The sequence below is a fragment of the Bacillus rossius genome, chromosome 5 (assembly GCF_032445375.1).
Source record: "Bacillus rossius redtenbacheri isolate Brsri chromosome 5, Brsri_v3, whole genome shotgun sequence".
Classification (NCBI taxonomy): Eukaryota; Metazoa; Arthropoda; class Insecta; order Phasmatodea; family Bacillidae; genus Bacillus; species Bacillus rossius.
The window spans coordinates 17112544-17134210 of record NC_086333.1 but is presented as its reverse complement, the minus strand read 5'-3'; the positions used below and the strand labels follow the sequence as shown (position 1 = coordinate 17134210).

Below are 21667 nucleotides of genomic sequence, written 5' to 3'. Positions count from 1 at the left end.
GCGATTCTAAAAAATAAAACATAAATGTGAAATCTGACTCTAATAAAAATTAAATTTACTATTTACTATGATGATAACTATGTATTGGTCGGCCCAGAATATACTCCATCATTTACCTAAACGGGAAGGGCATGGCATAAAATGAGTTGTTCTTTGTGATATCATACTGTAGTGATTCGCCATTGTCAGCCATAGCATGTAAGAGAATGGACAAAAAAATTTCCACTTTTTAAACCAGTTAGATTATTTCCATTAATTAACAAATCCCCAACTGGGATAACAATTCAAACCTAGTGTTCTTGGCTAACCAAATGAAGTTGTAACAACTAATCCAACTGGTCTAACTTCTTTTAACGATATATCCAATATCGATTTATTGATAAAATACAGTTTATTACAACATACCTTTAAAGACACAAGAAATCGGTGTGCGGGTTCAGTATATGGCACATATGTTGCAGGCGTGGGGCTGATGACATGGTCGCCGCTTACCATGGGGCTGGTGTCGGGGAAGCTAGAAGAGGGTGGCGTGTCATTGTTCTCGCGGTCTTCTATCAAGGTAAGTAAGGCGTGTCAAGTGTACAGGGAGAGTCACCACTAACAATGGATTTAGTGTCGGGCCAGCTGGAGGAGAAAGCATGTTCTGGTTCTCGCAGTCCTCTCTCGATGTAGTGAGGCGCATCATGTGCCCGAGAGGGTTGCCTCTCACCTTGAGGCTGTCGATGGGACAGCTGGAAGGCTGAAAAGTATCACTGTTGTTGCCATTATCCCTCACAATAAACGAAGGGCTTCCAGTACATGCGGAGTGTCACAGACTACCATAGTTCTGGTGTCGAACCAGTTGGAAGTCAATCATGACCATGTTCTCATGGTCATTTCTCAAGGTGAATTAGGTGAGGCTGGTGTTGGGGAATTTTGGGAATGTCAGAGTATCGCAGGAGCAATGCACAATTTATTCTGTGCCTGGCATGCTACAGAAAGGAAGCGTGTCATTGTCCTCATAATCCCCTATTAAGGCTAGATGCATCAATTGGACAGTGAGCATCGCTGTTAATCATGGGGTTGTTGTCAAGTTAGCTAGAGGAGTTTAGTATTTTATGGTTTTTATAGTCCTCTGTTAAGGTGAACGAAGATGTAGAAGGGCAACATGTCCAAGTTCTTGCAGTCCCACTGCAAGATGAGCGAGGCTGATAATGTGCGCAGAGAGGGTCACAGTGCATAATGAAGCTGGTAGCGGGAAAGTTAAAGTAGACCATTGTGACCTTGTTCTCGCGGTTCTCTCAAGAGGTGAGATAGGCCAATCAATTGATTGGAGAATATAGCTGCTTATCATTAAACTGGTGTCAGGTATTCTGGAGGAAGGCAGCATGTCCTTGTTATAGTGATCCTATTCCATGGTACACAAAGCAAATAAAATTCATGGAGTGGTTGACCATTATTTATTGAGCAGGGGTTCGGTAAAGCTGGAGCAAGGCAGCAAGTTTAAGCTCTGGTGGTTCTCTCTCAAGGTTATTAAGTGCATAATGTCCATTTTGAGTGTCCACCTTCATTATTAATCTTGTATCGGGTAAGTTAGAGAAGGGCATAATCCCTTTGTTCTTGCGGTTCTCTCTTAAGGTAGGCGAGGCATGTCAGGTACACAGAAATTGTCACAGCTCATCATAGAAATTGTGTCGCGAAAGCATGAAGAGAGTAGCTTGGACTTGTTCTCACATTCCTCTTTAAAAGTGAGTGAGGCTCATACATTTTCCACAAAGGGTTCACACTCACCATTGATCTGGTGTCATGCAAGCTGAAGGATTGCAGAATGTCCATGCTTGGTGGTCCACTCTCAAGGTGAGTGAGGCACATTTAGTGCACATATAGAATCTCTGCTGGAACATGTGTAGGGAAAGTTGGTGCAGGTAAGTGTGTCCTTGTTCTCGTGGTCCTCTATTAAGGTGAGCGAGGCACATCAAGTGTACTTAGAGGGTCGCTGCTCGTCACGGAGCTGGTGTCGTACAGCTGGAAGAGGGTGTCATGTCCGTACTCTTGCAGTTTTCTTTTTAGCAATATAAGCGAGGTTAATGAATTAAGCGGAGAGAGTCGCTGCTTATCATGAATCTAATGTCGGGTAAGCTGCTGAAAGCAGCATGCCATTGTTGTTGCAGTATTCTGTTAAGGTGGGCAATAAGAATCAATGGCACAGAAAATGTTTCCATCCATCATAGAGAAGGTGACGGTTATACTGGAGGAGGGCGGCGAGTTCATTTTCTTACGGTCCTCTGCCAAGGTAAACGAGTCACATAAACTGCACAGGAAGGGTAACCACTTAACAAGGAAATTGGTTTTGGGAAAGTTGGAAGATAGGGCCATGTGTTCTGGTGTGTCCAGTCCTCTTTCAACGTGATTTAGGCACGTCAAATGCACGGGAATGGAATCGTCAATGGGATGTAGAAATATGTTGGTGTTTTTTGCAAGTTGGGAAATGTAGGCATACGTTGCCAGTGTGAAGTTATATCCTTATCGTCAAGTACTTCCAAGTTCCTTGACCGTTGAGTCTGTAAATGTCTCGTCGACAACTCACAATCATTTAACCACTGTAGAATATAACTTAAGCCCTAACATCACTTTTATTTATGTCGCATCCCCTGCGAGCTCTGATGGTGTTTGGTCTGCCTACATGGTGCGGTTGTTTTAAATAGCTGCATCAACATAATAGTTTTTGGGTTTGGATTATGGGTGAAACAGGAACGTTACTCGTTTTTTAATTTATTATTATTTTGAGTTTATCTTCTCCTCAACGACGAGATCAATATACTAGTAAAGAAACAACTTTTAATTGGATATATTGTAAAAGGGTTCAGCCATTACCTGTTCTAAGGAAATATCCTAGTTTTTAAATTTATTATTTTGGACACACAATTAAAATAAACAAAAATCAAGATGGATCGACTGGTATTTAAAGCATGATCCTCAAACAGGAATACGAATTCTCACCATTGTGTCTCTTTTATCGGAATATATTTACGAATCGGACATGCTATTTACAGATAGGCTTTCACATCAGTTTTGTGGATTTTTAAGATTTTGGTGCTTGCAAATATAGTGCCTTGCCTCTAAATTTTGCTTGAAACTGCTTAGGAACACGTTATTTTTTTTCAACATCCGATCAGCTATAATAAAAAAACGGGAATGAATTGTGAAATATTTTAATGTCAAAAGAAAAGTACATCTTTACTCTATTTTTCCACATAATCACCGTGCAGATTGAGGCATTTGTCGTACCGATGCACCAGCTTTCCAATACCCTCTGCATAAAATGATGCCTCCTGCCTATTCAGCCACATTTTAACAGTGCCCTGCAGTGTGATTACAGTTTCATTTCTCCATGGCATGCCCATTAATCGATACCCTAATCGCTCGTACACGAATCGACACGTCTCGTAGTGATTACCTCCTTCCACCAACCATGTGGAGCGGCCAACTCACACCTCAGTTGTGTTTGATCACCCTCCTTACAGTCCGAATTTGACACCGAGTGACTATCACCTTTTCCCCACGTTGAAAAAGTGGCTTGGAGGACGACGCTTCAACACCAATGATGAACTGCAGAGCACTGTTAAAACGTGGCTGAATAGGCAGGAGGCATCATTTTATGCAGAGGGTATTGGAAAGCTGGTGCATCGGTACGACAAATGCCTCAATCTCACGGTGATTATGTGGAAAAATAGAGTAAAAATGTACGTTTCTTTTGACATTAAAAAAATTTCCCAATTCATTCCCGTTTTTTTATTACAGCCGATCGGATTTTGAAAAAAAAATAACCCTCGTATATAGAATTAAAGTTTTGTCGAACTAGATAGTAGTAACAAATATCGTCGTAATTTATTTACAATGATTCACTTAAAGTTTATTGTTACCCACCATTCATTGGTAAGTAACATGCCAAAAGCTATTTCGATCTTCTTGTATTTAATTTATTTGAACAGAATTTAAAAAAAAAAGATGAAACCTTCAACTTTGAACACATATGTAAATTTAAAATGATTTAAAAATGTAGGACTCAACATAAATGACAGTTGTTATAAATATTAAGGAGTTAAACTCAGTATTTTGAAAATTTTGTCATTGTTGCTAACGTTAAATCTTAGCGGTTTTACAATTTAATTTTCATGCATTAAAATAGATACATGTATTGTAAAATTTTAAAATAATACCACCATTAATATTTAAACATTGATTACTTTCCAAATCATTTAGGAGTCAATAGATATTCAGAAAATTGATAAATGTGTTTGATCCTTATAAACATTGTAAATTTGATTTTGTTTGAAATTGCATTTTTTTTTGTTCTTACAGAACAAGTATTCATCATTCAGTTGGACGGAAGACGAAACTCAGGCAGCCAATAAGGAGGTGAGTGTAAACTTATTAAATACTTTACATGATAAACTAGCTTAGAAACATATTGAAAACCTTACGAAGGGGTATTCATTTACGATACATATGTAAACAAAAATTTTAATTTGTAATTACTTTCAAAATAGGTAAATGGACATTTTCTTACATACAAAATATTTCATGGAAATAACTCAAGTAATAATTATGTGGTGGTTTTAATTTTTTTGGTTTAATAATTTTTTATATTTGGCTGGTATTTTTTATTTATGGTATCATAATTTTATATTATTTAATTTTTAGTTTAATCAAACCTTGAATTTTAATACATTATTTTACTTATCAATGGAAATAACGTTAAATAAATATTTTCTCTTTTCATAAAATTATTGGTACACAATAAAGGTAAAAATGTTAAGGAGAAAACTCGCACTGCAAAACGTTGACGCAGAGGTAAGTGAAGGCATGGTAGCGCATTGCAGTTTTTATTACACACATATGTCAAACAGCAAATACCAATTTATGCCATGTTTATCAATTACTCGTCCAGCTTGACAAGATGGTTCACAGTTTTTCATGTTTAGATGAATTCGCATTTTTAGAAAATATTTCCTGTTTTTTCTCCCCTTAAAATGGTTGCTAGCATGAAAAGTCCACGTAAACCGCACAAAACTTACCTTGCTAGCCACCAGTAAACCAATAATGACTTTATGACTTCTATTTTAATGAAATATATTATTACTAATTTTATGAATTAAAATAGTTTAAAGTATGAAACATTGCAATAAGCTTAATATAAATATTCTAACATCATCAAGTTCAAATCCTCTGCTTTGACTCCGCTGAGAGAAATAATTTAATTATTTTATTTTAAATTATTTATTTATAAATAAGAATATACAAAATATTTAAAACATAAGAAGAAATTAAAACGAATTTATGTCACGGAGTTTACGATTCTCGGATCAAGCATTGACTATGAAAATTAAAAAAGAATTACATAAAAAACATACTTAATAGTTTTTTAACCTTAGAACATAAACTTAATTTACGGACAATAGGTTCCTTATTTCAATTCGTTTTGCTACATCAAGCCGACGTGACTTTTAACGTTCACTTAAAACAGGCCCTGCAATTTTATCTTCTCCAATACTTATTCGAATTGATAGTAAAGAACATTCACCTTAAGTATTCTTGTAGTGTTACGAGCAATCTAGAGCGAGGCTGCGAGGCAGGTCAGTGTTGATAGCCTGTCAGCTGGGCCGTTAGCTCGCGGGTGGGGCGATATCTATTAGCGCTGCAGCACACGCCTCGTCGGATTAGCAGCGGTCCTCATTGCCCCTTCCCATGCTTCCCCTTCCGCGGTACTTGTCAAGGACTCGCCATTACTCTAGAAATCTTTAAACGTTCTGTCCAATAGCGGAAGTACCTCAGTCGTTTACTGAGGAGTGCTTATTGCATGGACATTACTTTTCCGATCATAACGTAGGTATATCATCAAGATCCTTGGGTCTGAAATATCCATCTAAAAGCAGCCATTAAAGATTTGTATTGTAGGCTGGAAACTTTTTTTAACATTTAAACCACAATATTAATGTGTCACAAGACCTCCAGCCTTTGGCATGCAAACAGCAATAATTTCATCAATGTTTCATTCATCTCTTTCTTCGAAAAATTAACATGTGTAATGATATAGCCAACATGGTTCATGCAAGACATATCTGTGACATTTAGGTCTTTTTTATAATTTCCATTTTTCAAGTTGTCTTTGGCAATGGTTATGACTTTTATATTTTGGTGTACAGTTAAAACTTCCGTTTCATACGCATTGTACATTTGTGATGGTGAGAATTTTTACTAAATACCACGCTCTAATAGTTAAGTTGAGTTTAGGATTACATTAAAATACATTTTAATCAGTAAAACTGTCATAAAAGGATCATTTTTGGAACATTTAAATATTCTCCTGTATCTCATACACTTAATTTAACCTTTCAATACTTGGCCACAGGGAACCCGCTGGTAGGTTCCAAGTTGGGGTGCGAGGTACCTACCGACCTTTAACGTCACGGTGGCCATCATCTTCAAAAATACCAAACATTGTTCAAAAATTACTCAAAGTTAGTCAAAATTTCCCAAGTTTTCGCCAAAATTCACCAAAATTATAAGTTTTTTTAAAGAAAATTTCTTTAAAAAGTTAAAATCTTAATTTTCAAGCGAAAAATACAGTAAAAAATTATATATTTGAATATCTAAATGCTTGAAAAAAAAAATCCCTGAAAAAAACGAAAATTCCCCATTGAGGCTTAAATTCCACATCGTCAAACCCACAATATGCCTCTGGAGTGGAGCTTTGACCTAGACCTCAGCTTTCATCTTAGATTCTAGAATCTTCGGTTATTTTGAATAGTAACGTCAGGTCTGCAAACTAGAAAAACCATTATAGCTATTAGTTAGTAATGTAACATTGAAAATGTTTTTTTATTTATTCATGTAAAATTAAATTTTATCTGATACAACCGTTATGTATTCAGGATACAAACGAGGCTCACAGCCGAGGATCATGGGAACATATTATTTTAATGTGATATATAATATTTATAATTTCTGTTTGGCATAACGCAAAACCCAGGATTAATCATGGCACTCAATACTACCCAACTATTCCATACTACTAGCAGTTCCATTTACCATTTATTTTAAGTTGTTTGGGATAAAACATTTTAATGATTAATTTTACAAATTATTTTGCTAATTATTGTTTACCTTTTGAGCATAGTATTTTAAGGCATGAAATCATGAGTGGCTGACGGGTTAATTACATTATGTCAAACATAAAACACCTAATTTATCCCGATGCAATTAAGATGTGGTGTTTTTTTTCTAAAAGGGACACACGAGTGTTCCCGGTGAGGACGACCACTGCAACATCAACTCCTTGTTGCTGCAGAGCTACTCCTTGTTGCTGCAGAGCTACTCCTTGTTGCTGCAGAGCTACTCCTGGATCAAGGAGCGCATGCAGCCCGAAGAAACGCGCAGGCAACACGAGAAGCTGCGGGACATCGCGCAGCTGGCCGAGAAGTTGGGCTGCACGGTGTCGCAGCTGGCCATCGCGTGGTGCCTCAAGAACGAGAGTGTGCAGTGCCTGCTACTGGGGGCCGCCTCGGTCGACCAGCTGTACGAGAGCATCCAGAGCCTGCAGGTGTGCCAGCCCGCCCTCTGGCGCCTGCCAGTGTGCTTGTGCTTTCCCGGAGTCTGGCTTCTGTAAGGGTAGCGTGCGCAGACCTCAACACCGCAGAACGACCTTAAGATTAGGAGGAGCAAAGGCATTCTGAATCACTTTTGGGCAAGTGATAAACACTGTAATGATCTGGCATTGACAATTCAACAGTTTGTGTGCGAAAATGCCATGAAGGTTACTGAAATGTCTTGTAGAGGAGAGGAGTCTATGTCTGCATTAGGCGGCCATATGGTCGCTCACTGTAAAAACCAATGGTTTATTATACGCTTAGATCAACACAGAGTGTGCAAAAATAAATATGTAATCTTCAATTCATATATTTAGTGATTATTCCCATAATAAATCGTTTCATTATAAGTTTTTAGTGACTGCATAGAGTCAACAAGGTAATATGTAATATTTTGTGCTTCACCGACCATAAGGTATTTATATTAAAATTATATTTAAAAAAACATAATAACACACTTTAACGGTTGTTATAAATAAAAATTAAAAATTTATCATATATTATAAGTAATGATATCAACAGCGAAAGAATTAACTACAACTCTGTAAAACGAGATTTTATTATAAGCTTAAAATAATTGTCAAGTAAACAACAAATTATTTATTTCTGTTGATTGCATAACATCGTAATATCACATAAGGGGAAGTAACCCTACGAACTCAGAGCATACTCTGGAGTAAGTTAAGTTGAGGATCTTGACCTAGGCACCCGATGCCTGCAGTGAACGACCATCAAAGTAATGAGGCTAACAAGATGTACCATATTCAATTAAGTATTCACGAGTTAGGAAATGCTGAACATAACCCGGAGTGGCGAGGAAAGAATGAGTCTCACATTCCCGTAACTCTGATAAACGACTTACCACCAGTGCTGGAGCAGCAGGTGCCTTGTGTAAAAGGAACCAGAGCACCAGTGTAAGATCCATCAGATATGTCGAATGTTAGTGTAAATGTTAACTTGATGCAGTTTTTCAGCAAATGCGGGAAGAAATGAGGGCCGGCTATGCACAGTTAAAATCACAGTAAATACCGATCTCAGCTTTAATACTGAATAGTTAAAATCACAGTTGAAGGCAGATTTCAACTCTAATACTTAACAGTTAAAATTACAATTAACGGAATATCTAAAAATCGTGTAAATAACAGTTGAGAGCATATTCTGCGAAATTGAGTGCTGTTGTTAGAGCAAAAATCAGTGGAGTGAAGGATAGCCTACAGAGTCGCATTGACGAGTATGGAAGACATTTAGCTCAAGTGGATACAATGTACATAACTTGACGAGACAATTCGATGAACAGAAGCGTAAAACAGCTTTTGAAATTAGAATGGTAAGGTAGGAGGTAGATAGAGTTAGGATACAACGGTTAGAGAGAGACGACCATTTGTCTGATCAAGTAACACGCAAAACCAAAAATATAAAATAAATACAAATTGCATGCCAATTGCAGGTAGCTAGAATAGAAGAACAGAGATGACATATGTTGAAGAGAAGCTACAAGAAGAAGTAAAGCAACAGGAAACATTTATACACCAGGTAGATAATCGAATGAATGAGCTAGAGGAAGCATGCAGAGTTTTTGTGTGTCAGACACAACCCATACTACTCCACCATGTTGACCTAACCAAACCACACATAAATTATACAGGCAATCGGTATGGCCTTTGTATATAACACAGTTGAAACTGAAACCAGTTTTCAGGTACCACAAAAATCAATGCTAGCGTTAGATCAAGATGCGATCATACATAATTCAGCATGTCAATGAGCAGAATCCATGCAACGATTTTCAGCTAATGTGTATGATAATCCCATTCGGTGTTTGAAGCAGTTTGACGAATATGCCAGCATGTTTAAGCTTTCTGATGAAGAGAAGCTGAGATATTTAGGAACAACATCGTGAGACTATGCGTAGGTACTATTGGAGGGAGGTGTTTCAGTCTACTATCAGAAGTTATACTGAGTTTAAGGAGATATACAAACAACAATTCTGAAATGTGAGAATAAAAGGGAATATTCGTGCTCAGTTGCATTCTGAAAATTATTATCCTAAAAGGGTAAAATCATATCCCATATGTTTGAACGGACAAGGTATTTTGATGTTGCCATAGGGGATTTCGAGTTTGTGGCGATAATAACAGATAAAATACCAATTTAATCTAAATGGTAGACACTTCGCGAATGTAACGGATTTCTTAGAACAGTTATTATCTTTTTATCGCCTGGACCAACTCAGTCGTTCGATGAACTTAGGGGATGAATCCGATAGGCCGACACAGCAGAAACCGATCCTTTGTATCAGAATAGACTGAACAATAAGGAAAAACCAAATAGCCAGGCAAGTGTTAATCTGACTGTTTGGAAATATGAGAATAATAAGAATAAGCACCATCATAATGTAATAAAAGAGGAAGTTCTGCATCCTACAAGAAGGGATGACATAGGTACAACAGACCATACAAGCCAAAACATTGGTGTGTAAAGAAGAGGAGAGCTTCGAGTGACGTCAAAGAAACTTATCGTTCTATTCAACAGCGCCAGAAACAGGATTGGCGTAGATCTAATACTCCTGAACGACCACCTCAACTAACTTATGATAAAGATGCTCGCCAAAGTCAGTCGTTACATCATTCCTACAAAGATCAAATTCTATCATCCTATATCAGCATTGGAATGGACTCCAATCATGCATCGAACCATCGCAGTATTGTGGTCCCCAACATTACAAGACCTTCGGTTTTCGTTTATCTACAGTCACCAGCAGAATCAGGAGGGCTACTTTAAGAGGCGGAAACCCCTTTGGTCCTCCGCACCTCCATCCCAGCCTGCAGAAACAGGGAATACATCCCAAGTAAGGTATCAGTTAAATTAAAATGGATTGTTGGTAATTCAGCCAAAAAGGTTACTCAATTCTGACCAACAAACCGAAAAGGAAGCACATGAGAATGTCGACGCAAAGACTCCCAAGAGCGGTAACAAGACATTTCACTTCATATTCGTGTTATGATTTTGATTTAGTGAGTTGTGGTATTTGGAAGAAACCTTAAAGAGGCTAAATGTTCATACTTATGTGAAATGTAATTATGGTGATAATGCCGGAAATCGTAAGTATGACTTGAAATCATATTATTATCGATATGTGACTAGACCTGATAAAGAGAAATGAACTTAAAATTGGAATTTTAATGTCATGGTCTGGAACTCGATAAATTCTCTGTAGTCCTAGTAAATATTAATTTATAAAAAGATTCATAACTGGCCTGGAACAAAGTTGAAGCTTTAATGTCTGATTTAATCATTGAAACACCAAATTTGATATCACCGAAATTTATTTCTTAATAAAGATTTATTATTAATATTAATTAAAATGATTATTTAACTGTGATATAATTGATTAACGTTTATACATAAATAAATATATATAATTGAAGTTTAGAGTGTTGCTGGATTATACTAATGTTATTATATAATGAATAATTCATATTTTAGTATTTGCTATGATACTATGTTGTAGTGCATTGTTGTGAATATAAATCATGTATCATTTAATGTGTTATAGGTACATTATTTTATTAAGTAAAACATAAATTTAATTAAATAAATAAAAATAATTTTTAGCACAAATGTTGTATAAAACTCTCTCTCCATTATAGCAACATATAAATAATTTGTAATTTCTTGGGATATAGGTACACAAAAAGTTTAATATTTGCAAATGTTCATATCATGAATAATAATGCATCTGTAATTTTCATTAATGTTTGAACCCAAAGAGAAAGTATAAGGTTAAAATTTCATTTTATTTTTAAGATGTTAATATACTAAATACTATAGAGCAGTGTACATATACATGGTTTTTACTAACAGAGTGAGTAGTGGCTTAGGTAGTACACAGACACACAAACACCATAGAATACAAAATATATAGAAGAAATGCTTATTTAAATGTGGCAGCTATAAGATACATACACATAAGAAGTGGTGTTCAGCTTGGGAACTATAGTGTACGACACGTCACAACAGACAATCCAGAACGCAACCCAAACTCTCATAACTACATCTAACTAGATGTAACCATGTACCAAAACAAAATCAATTAGAGCGTGTTAGCTTGCAACACACGATTTCCAAGATTTTTCGTCCAAAACTTGTTTGAAATTCGCACTAAGTTTTTACATAATTTTTTTTTCTTGCACACATAAAAATTGACATATTTTATTTTAAAAAAACTCATGAAAAGTAATTTCTTTACGCTACATTATGGCCTACATATTATTTTATTACGCTAATTTAAGAAAACAATGGTATCTTGGGTGGGACATAGTATAAATATGTCAATACAAGCTTAACTTATTATTATGGGACTGCGATTTTGTGGTGGCTTCTTGTGGTGGCTTGCCAATCGTAAGTATTTGGCCATGTTCACCTCTCAATACGTATTATCGGGAACTCTTTGAAAATCTTTAGTAACATTCGCCTTTATCGTCCTCAATCCTGCCCGATGGTTCGTTAGTTGCGAAAGTGTTGACTTCGTAGCACGCTAAGATCATGAATATTCATTTTTTAGAAATTTTCTCGGTTTTGGCTACCTACTTTAAAAACCGTTTTATGTTAGATCTCATAGCGGTTACTTAAAATATTTCAATAAGTTAGATATATTATGGAGGTAGATAGATTTGAACCCACGAACGTTAGATTTACAAATCAGTGCTCTGACCATCTTGCTACTGTGACTATCATGACCAGAAGAGGTTTATAAGCCTATATTTATCGTAATTTAAAACCTAACAACTTGGACTCGAGACATTTACAAGCCCGATATTTAAATAATATTTATATAAAATGAGACACATATTAGACATTTAAGTTTATTTTCTCGATTTGAAGTAATTATAGCATTCCTTGCTAGAAGGCGCTACCAACATATTAGTTCAAATTTAACGTGCTAGAGTTCAGTATCAACATACAGTCAACTGTCGTGACTTCCGCCATCTTGTAGGTCGTCTTGACCACTATCTCAAAATTCTGAATTTTTTGCTAGAAATATAGGAAAAGTCTCGAAAATATATTTTTTCTATTGAAATTATTATTGTATTAATGGATTTCCGTCTTCGGTTGGATTCTGGCACGATGCAAAAAAAAAATAGGCAAAAAATAGTAACTTAATAAAATATGGTAAAAAATCCTAAAATAGGCTTATATTCCTCCTCTACCAGCCTTAAATTGATATTATCGATTCCTTTCCTAGGTTCGAACACTGGTAAATGTAAAATATTTAAGAAAAAATTGTTTCATTAAACTTGGTAAAAAAATCTTAAGTACTGCTTAAATTTTTCATCCACCAGCCGACAGTAAACTACCGACGTTGTCCTTCTTCTTATTTAAATTTGTAATAATTACCTATAAATTTGAAAGAAAAATTCTAAAATTCATAAAAAATATCGTCTCTTAATGTAAGATTGACTCAACAGGTTTCTGTCCTTTGCTACATACACACTCTCCTCTTTATTGGATTAATGTAAATGTCTCCTTTGAATAACTTTTGGAGACTGGTGTATCTTGTAGTTTTAAATGAAAATTATTAACAAACGTGATTTTTTCTAAATATAAGTGCCTCTATATTTTTTTTACTTTTAATTAATTTAACACATAGAAACTAAACATGAATTCAACAAACAGGTTAAAAGGTAACTTTATTTGCATATGTGTACTGCCAAATATATTAAAATTATAACATTTAATGAATGGGTTGACAAATATATTAAAACTAGGACGTTTTAATGTATGGGCTGGCCCCAATTAGACTATTACTCTTAGGTTTAATTTGACATAGATAAACGAAATCAAAAACTTTAAAAATGTTAAAATAAACAATCCCAGAGTTAGCGCTTAGAGTTATTAAAATCCCGTAAAGAAAAATTTCGGATGTTCCAGTCTTTCCAACGTAGTGATCTAATTGTAATGCTGGAGGCATCGCAAAGAATTTGGTCTGGAGATATGAAGTTAGCTGGCCGAAGGTGACGTGTAACAGGCTACCAGGGTGTCCTGGGTCCCGAGGAAGGGAGCGAGGACGCAGTAGTCATGTCCGCAACCGGCTCTTGAACCCTGTCCAACAGGGAGGGGCTCCTAGCGCTCAGCAAGGATGCGAAGCTCGCCAAAACGCGCGGTTGCCGCAGACATTTCCATAAATAAAATAATTAGAAAAATTTAGCGAAGTATAACTATTTCTACTAGGCACGCAGGCTGACTAATTAATGGTTAAAATTAGAGATTAGAGACAACATCCCTTGACTAGCCGACTAAATTTTCGTACGAAGATTGCGGATTGCTGGCCGATGACCCGAGGTGGTCAGTCTGCGAGCGCGGCGCGGAGTCCATGCGGGGCGGCAACGACTCGTAATTAAAACAGGCTTCCGGACTGAAACATTTCCGAGGGAGTGGTAGAGAAATACTCACTTCGATATCTCGAAGTTGATGTAAGTGGCCGATCGCAGTGCGACCTACTGCAGAGTGTCCGAAACAAGAAGAGATCGACTCGCAACTCTCTCGCACGGGGCGACTTTGAAACCACGGGGCTTATGGAGGGGACTAGTGCAGCACTCTGGTAGCTTTGAAAATAATTATGGGGCACTACTTGTGGCCTGAGGCGCCAGGGGGCAGGCGTTTACCGGGTGTTCAAACACCCAGGGGATATAACTCACAAATCCGTCACGCGAGGGCAGAGGCGGTACATTCGAAGACCGATGGATGTCCTTTGGCTCGGCCGGGGTTGGTGGCCAGTCAGTTCCCTGGTAAATGTTCTCAGGAAATGCTGGAAAAAAAGGGGGGGGGGTGTTGGAAATGTGCAATTACGGTGGGAAATTAAGCTCTGGAGAGGCCAGAGACATGCCGATGGTTGGGAAAACGACTCGCGATCATGTCTTTGCTCGCATCAGGAGGACTCTTAGAACCGAGCTGCTCTGATAGCTTGCATGGCATAGCAGTTCTTGTCATGGCTGGGAGGAGAATTACAGGCTACGGACGTGTGTCCAAGCGGAGATAAAATGAGCACAGCTGCTTGCTCGCAAAAGACTCGGCAAAATCAGATCTAGTGCTGGGAACAGATTGGGGAGACTGGCCTGACAAAGCTTAAATGGAAGTGTACAGAGAGTAGAAAAGTTTTAAGTTTTTAGCTTCAAAATTACTGGTAAAAAATGCTTCAAAATTTCAAATTCAAAATTGTGCCAAAAATTATAATTGGTGTCACACATTGGTTCGATCCTGGACGAGTGATAAGAGAAGCTAAAGCTTAACATAAAGTAAAATTTTGTTTCCTACTACATTTCCTGGAGTTTGTTAATCATATTCTCTTGGAAAAATTCCTCTTTACAAGTTACCTCTCGGACAAAATAATTACTTTTGGCTGTGTCTAATTTTTAGATACTTGAAATATATTCCAATTAGGTCTTGTTCAATGTAAGGCGTATAAGCTAAGCTTCCCCGAACAAAGAGGTATTTTTCTACGATACTCAAATAACATTTTTAAAAAGCCATGTCCAATGTCAGGAGAATACACCAGACGTTTCAGAACCACGAGATCAATCATGGTCAGACTACAGTCTTGTCAATGAATATTTATAAAATGGAAGTACACTTAAAAAAGGAAGCACAATGTAAAGAAAAATAAACGAAAATGAAGCCCAATTGAAGGCACAATAAAAAAGGGAGCATAATCGGAAATACAATCAAAGAAAAGAAAAAATTAATTGGAAGCAGAATCGACAAAAAGAAGCATTCTTGGAAGAGCAATCAAAAAATGAATCACAATTGGCAGTAAAATTCACGAAAATGAAGCACAAATGGAAGAACACTCAGCGAAATTGAAGCAAAATCGAAGCAAATTAAATTAATGAAGCATGATTTGAAGCTAAATCATAAAAGGATGCTCAAATGGAAGCATATTTAGTGAATAGGAAGCACATTAAAAAAAAACCAAGGACAAATGGAAGCTCAGTCAGCGAAAAGGAAGCACAATCGGAACCAATCCTAACAATTAGGCATAATCGGAAGAAAAATCATAAAAAGAAGCACAAGCAGAAGTACAATCAGTGAAAAGGCAGCACATTTGGAAGCACCATCAGAATAAATGTCAACGAAAAGGAAGCCCAATCGGAAACACAATCAACAAAACTGAAGCACAAATGGAAGCACAATGAGCGAAATGTAAGCAATATATGAAGCACAAGCATATAATACAAGCACAATTAGAGGCACAATAAAAAAATTTAAGCACAAACGACAGCTCAATCAGCGAAAAGGAAACAAATTCGGAAGCACATTCACAAAAGGAAGCATATCTAGAAGTACAATCAATGATTAGGAAGCACAATAAAAGCACAATCAACGAAAAGTATGCAAGAATGGTAGCATAATCAGCAAAACGGAAGCACAATAAGAACTAGACTCCAAAAAAGGAAGCATAAACGGAACCACGATCGAAATAGGAAGCACAAATCGATGCACAATCAGTGAAAAATGGCACATTTAGAAGGACATTAAAGAAAGAGATGCATATTCGTCAAACAAAGGAAGCACAGTTGGGGTTAAGTAAGGCAATTTTGTGTTATGGAGAATGAATTAATAAGGGGATGCAGTGTGAAAAGCTACTTCTGTAGTGCGATTGTGTTTAAATTAAGGCAGTGATGTGTTGTGCTGATTGACTAACACAGGTTTTGCGGGGGTTGCGGTGTATGCAGTTACTCCCGTGGCTCAGGTGGCGTCATGTATGGCAGTGCGTGATGTGTTGTGACGAGCGACAAGCTCAGGGTCGGCGGGGGTTGCGGTGTATGCAGTTACTCCCGTGGCTCAGGTGGCGTCATGTATGGCAGTGCGTGATGTGTTGTGACGAGCGACAAGCTCAGGGTCGGCGGGGGTTGCGGTTTATGCAGTTACTCAGTGTAGCAAGTGGGATTATGTAAGGTAATGATTTTTATGGTGAGTGACTAGGAAAAGTGATTGCGGTGTGAGAAACATCACCAGTGGCGTGGCAGGCATTAATTAAACCAGTTATATGTTGTACAGTGGGATAAGAGAAGTAGAGGGGAGTTGTGGTGTGAGCAGCTATTTCAGTTGTCAGTTGCACAGATGGGGTTGAATATATTAGTGATGTGTGGTGCCCAGAGATTAAAGAACGGGTGTGGTATTTTAAAAAAAAAATTAGTGGCACGGGTGGGTTAAAGTTACGCAGTCATGTGTTGTGCGCAATGACTTGAAACATGGGAGTTTTTGTGTGGTGTGACCATCTACTTCAGTGGCGCCGGTGGTATTAAATAAGGTAGAAATGATTTTGTCGGACGATTTATTTTTGTGTGTTTGGGGGGAGGGGGGTGCGTTATGAACATCTACTTCTGCAGTGTGGGCGGGGTTAAGAGTAAGGTAGTTTTTGTTTTGTGTTGTGCCAAGTGTCTTGGAATTGAGAGTCTAGTGTGAACAGCTACCTAATTTGCACAGTTGTTTTTAAGTTAGGAAGTGATTTGTTGTGCCGATCTACTTCGAGGGTTGCGGTGTATACAGCTACTTCAGTGGCGCAGTTGGGGTAAATTAAGGCAGTGATGTGTTGTGATGAACGACTATAGAATTTTTTTTTTTTGTAGTGTGGATCAGCTACATCAGTGGCACGAGTGGTGTTAAGTAAAACAGTGATGTGTTGTGCCTTGCGATTAAAGTAGGGGGTGAGGGTTTGTTTTACTAGCAGCTTCTTCAGTTGCATGAGTAGGCTAAGTAAGTCAGTGAACTGTTGTATCCTGTGAACTGGGTGGTGGTTGTTTCAACTGGCTCATAATCTAAAGTGGGTCAGTAAAGCAGTTATGGTTGGGTCCCAGTGACCCAGTTTTTGGTGGAAGCATCTGCCGCGTAGCTTGGGGTAATTTCAATTATGATGGGTATAGAATATTTACCAACTGTGCGGCCCAAATTGTTACCTTTGTGGCTAGACTGGAGACATTATCGCAATGAGGGTTTGCGCCCATTGACCTTGTTTGCATCGTGTACATGTGTCACATTGGTTAGGGTGGTAGTGATGGGTTGTGGTGTGCGCAGCTCGTGCCCAAGCTGAATGCCAGCACGATGAGCGAGCTGGAGCGTATCCTGGACAACAAGCCCGCGCGCCCGCCCATGGTGTCCACGCTGGCGCTCAGATGACAGTCCATGTGCCCCCCGGCGGGGCAGAACGGATCAGTAGCCGGGGACCTCTCTCCCAAGGAGGAGTCCGTCCAGGAGGAGTCCAAGGAGAAGATGCCCTTCTGCAGCGTGCAGTGACGTCACGAGTCCGGGCGCGCCGGCGGCGACGCGCAGCCGACCCCCGTGTGAGGCGCGTGGGCGGTGGGGCCGAGACTCCGCCTCCCCTTCCCCTTCCGCCACCAACAATCCCCTCCCCTCCCTTCCCATCCCACCACTTTCCTTTCTGCTACCCTTTCTGTGCCCCTTTTCAAGATCTGTACCTGTGCGGCGAACCCACTGTGGGAACTTATCTCACCTTTTACAATTCTTATAGCGCACTGCGACTTGCGACCACGTGGGATCTAGAGTCTTTGGGTTTTTTAAAAATACATCTTGAGAGATAAACGCTATGTCACATAAACGCTTATGTGTGTACATACACGTATAAGAGTAGAATAGCACTGCATTGGTTGTGACACCTTGGTCTTTCTATAAAAAGGTGCTTAACAATTTATTTATTTTCATCAGAACTTTCTTTACGAAAGGAAGAACTCACGACGCTTTCAGGCACATTTAGGGAAGTGATACTTCAAATAAACTAATTATTTCAAAGATTAGGATGTAGATCATGGATTTGATCATTTCTACATGTAAGCACGTCTGACAACATTATGTTTATAGTCACCACTTGCGAGAATTGTTCGCAAAATTGTTATTCTATTCAAAATGTTTTCTTTTATATTTATGAATATATATCACCTTATTAAATCATGTTTGTGAAATCCTTGGTACTTACCAATCAAAAGTTTATTGCATTAGCAGGAAATTGTCATTGAAATTCAACTGTTATAAAATGAAGTATGTAATTCATTAGTTAAGTATTGAGAATAAAATATCATATCGTAAGTTGTACTATATATAATACTTTCGGGGAACTAAGCAGTATTAAATGCAATAAAACTTAGCATGTAATTATATTTTAATTATGTCTTCAAATGTAAATTTTTTTTAAGTTATGACCTTTAAATTTCAAAAATTATTAATAATCTTCTTGTAATTACGCATGATTATAATTAATCTGATATAAACTATTCATATAACTAAAAACTTGGACTTATTTACATGTAACATCAATTTAGAAAGATAATATTTCTATTTCTACATTCAAAAGCTTACTATGCTACATCATCATTCTGCTTGGAATATAAATTTGAGATTAAATTGTTAGCTTTAGAGCACTGAATTACTTATTATATTTTTTATATTGTGGCTTACCTCAAAAAATAAGCTTGTATTAAAAAAAATTCCACTTAGGACAATATATATTAAACGTAAAAAATATTTCCATCGTGAAATAAATACAGTATGTACAAATATTAAGAGAACTAAAAAAATATATATATTCAATTTTTTCCTGCGATTAGAGAAATTATATGCAGTTTACTTTTAAGTTTATCCTGTCAAAACTTGATTTAACCAATATATTAGTATGTGTTAAAGTTACCATTACCTTTACGTGGTTTCAACTTCATTTATTGAGATATTTATTACATTAGGCCTATGTTTGTGGACATTTTGACAGTTTTTAGAAAATCAAATTTTGTAAGATTACTCATCCTGGTTTATTAGAACTGAATTTAACTACTTACTAAGAGATTGCTTTGTAAGCAATTTGTTTCCTATTACTAGAAATTTTTCTTTAATTAATTATTAAAGACTTATTTAAACTCTAAAATATCTTAAATTATTTAATTTTATTGAGAAATTTCTTTAAATGTGCTGATTATACTATTCAGTTTTAACTATTGAGCGACTGACTGCATATTGAAATTAAAATTCGTAATTATACATTCTTAAAATTGTAATTATGTAATATAGTGCACGAATAACGTAGATAATATTTTAATCACAAACGCAAAGCCAGTATTTAATTTTATCTCATATCGAAAATTAAAGGTAATGTTACGTTTAGAGTAGGTGTAGTTATATTATAAATTAATTTTTTCCATTTATGCATATCGCTTGAATCTAGTAATGAAAGCACTTGTTATTGCTTTGTATTACTCTAGACAATACAAACAATATAACATAAATGTAAATGCACAACAGTGATGAAGGTGTATTTGATAAAATGTTGGCAATACTATAAGATACATTTCAGCTCTAGTGAAAGTAGTATAAAATATTAGTGTTATATTCATTTTAGAAAGTAACACGATGTTTGAAAGTTCGGCAGTATTTTAATCAATCTGGTATAAGCCAAGTATATTTTGGTATAACCTGTTTTAAGACAAATTAATCAATTGAATTGATATGGTTTGAAACTAGATACCTATCTTATAAAATTAACTACACAAATTCATTGATTTACATGCCTTTTTAAATATTAAATAACCTTCAGTAAAATAAGTAGGCCTAAATGCTTGTTTGTGGTATGTAGAAAATAATTATGTTTTGTTGATTTCCTTTAAAAGTATCTTGGTACATATATTTTATTTTCGTCTTACAATTTAAAACTTTTTTTTTGTGATTTAAATAGTACATTAAAAATTATAAAGCAATACAATATAGTAAAGGAGCATTTCAATTAATACGGTACCTTTATAATCATACGAAATAAATTATTAGGTTAGCAATATAGTTAAATTACGGGCCTGTTATGCTAAGTGTTGAAAGTTAAATTAACCTCAAACTAAAAAGGTAATAAAGATGCCTTCAGATGCAATAAATATTAACATAATGCGCTTTAATAAAATGTTACGCTACTTTCTACACATCTAGAATATATTGTGAATTTACTGAATTTTCAGCGTAGAATAAACTTATAATAAACGTTTGGTTCTTCGTAGTTCCAGATAAACTATTCTAAGTAGAAACTAAAACAACTTCTGAGTATACATTATAGCAGGCACAATTAGGTAAGAAGTATTTTTGGCGATAGACCTATCTAATTTGTTTATAAGGTGATAATTACTTAATAATCAGTCATGTTAAATAGTTATTTAAAAAAAAGTAAACCCAGTACCTGAAACTTTACAAGAATTTCCGCTAATTGATGAAGATTAATTTTACAGTTTGTTACCAACGGTTTTCGTGAATTGGTGCTGAAAGGTGGAACAATGTAATGGAATAATGGACGCCATTCCTCGTGGTACGTGTGCTGGTTTCCGCACTGGACATGCAGCTGTCAGGTGGCCGTTCCCTGCAGGACCGCGGGACATTCGGGCCTACCGAGAGCTCAACCTTCACCGGTACCGCTCAGACATTGCTCGTCACGAGGTTACAGCGGAGACTGTTATGCTCGGTAGTACCTGCCATGCTTAGTTTTATTTTTTCTCATAAATGCGGTTATTTTATTAAATCCTTACACGATTGCATTTGTTGTTCCTTCACAAATTATTTCAACAAATATTCACTAATTGTAATATAATGATAACAATCGGGGCAAGTTTTCGTAGCTATTATCACTTGCGCTGCATTTAAGAGGCCCGCCTAGTCAAAGGTATATTTTTGTTAGTGTACGTGTGAGCTTCCTGTTGCTTCTTGCGGGGTGTCGCCTCAATGCGCAAAGCCGCAGTCCATACGTCGTACATAGGACAACTAACAGGTTTGAGATAGAACCATAAGGCGGAGCAATGCAGCTTACGGGAAATGAAAGTGTCTAGAGTGCTTTGAAGAATCTCTATCGCTAACAGTCATTTAGAAAACACGCGTTTTAGCCATTTTAACTCCTATGAAATTACAGTTATCAACAAAATATCAAAAAAATAAATGCTTACCCGCTCTCTTCGTACTCTTAAAAGAATTTCCTATGACGACTCTGCTCTGATAACTCCAGCAGTTAA

At 36.8% G+C, this 21667-nt stretch overlaps 1 protein-coding gene across 1 annotated transcript in view; it reads left to right on the top strand.

The window, feature by feature from the left end:
* The window catches only part of LOC134531619 (voltage-gated potassium channel subunit beta-2), a 331150-nt gene extending 312220 nt beyond the window's left edge, over positions 1 to 18930 (top strand). The window contains exons 6-9 of the mRNA XM_063367375.1: positions 462 to 559; positions 4342 to 4398; positions 7373 to 7582; positions 17703 to 18930. Coding sequence (XP_063223445.1) covers positions 462 to 559; positions 4342 to 4398; positions 7373 to 7582; positions 17703 to 17804 — 467 coding nt within the window. The 3' untranslated portion in view covers positions 17805 to 18930. The remainder of the gene's footprint in view (positions 1 to 461; positions 560 to 4341; positions 4399 to 7372; positions 7583 to 17702) is intronic.
* Positions 18931 to 21667: the final 2737 nt, after the last annotated feature.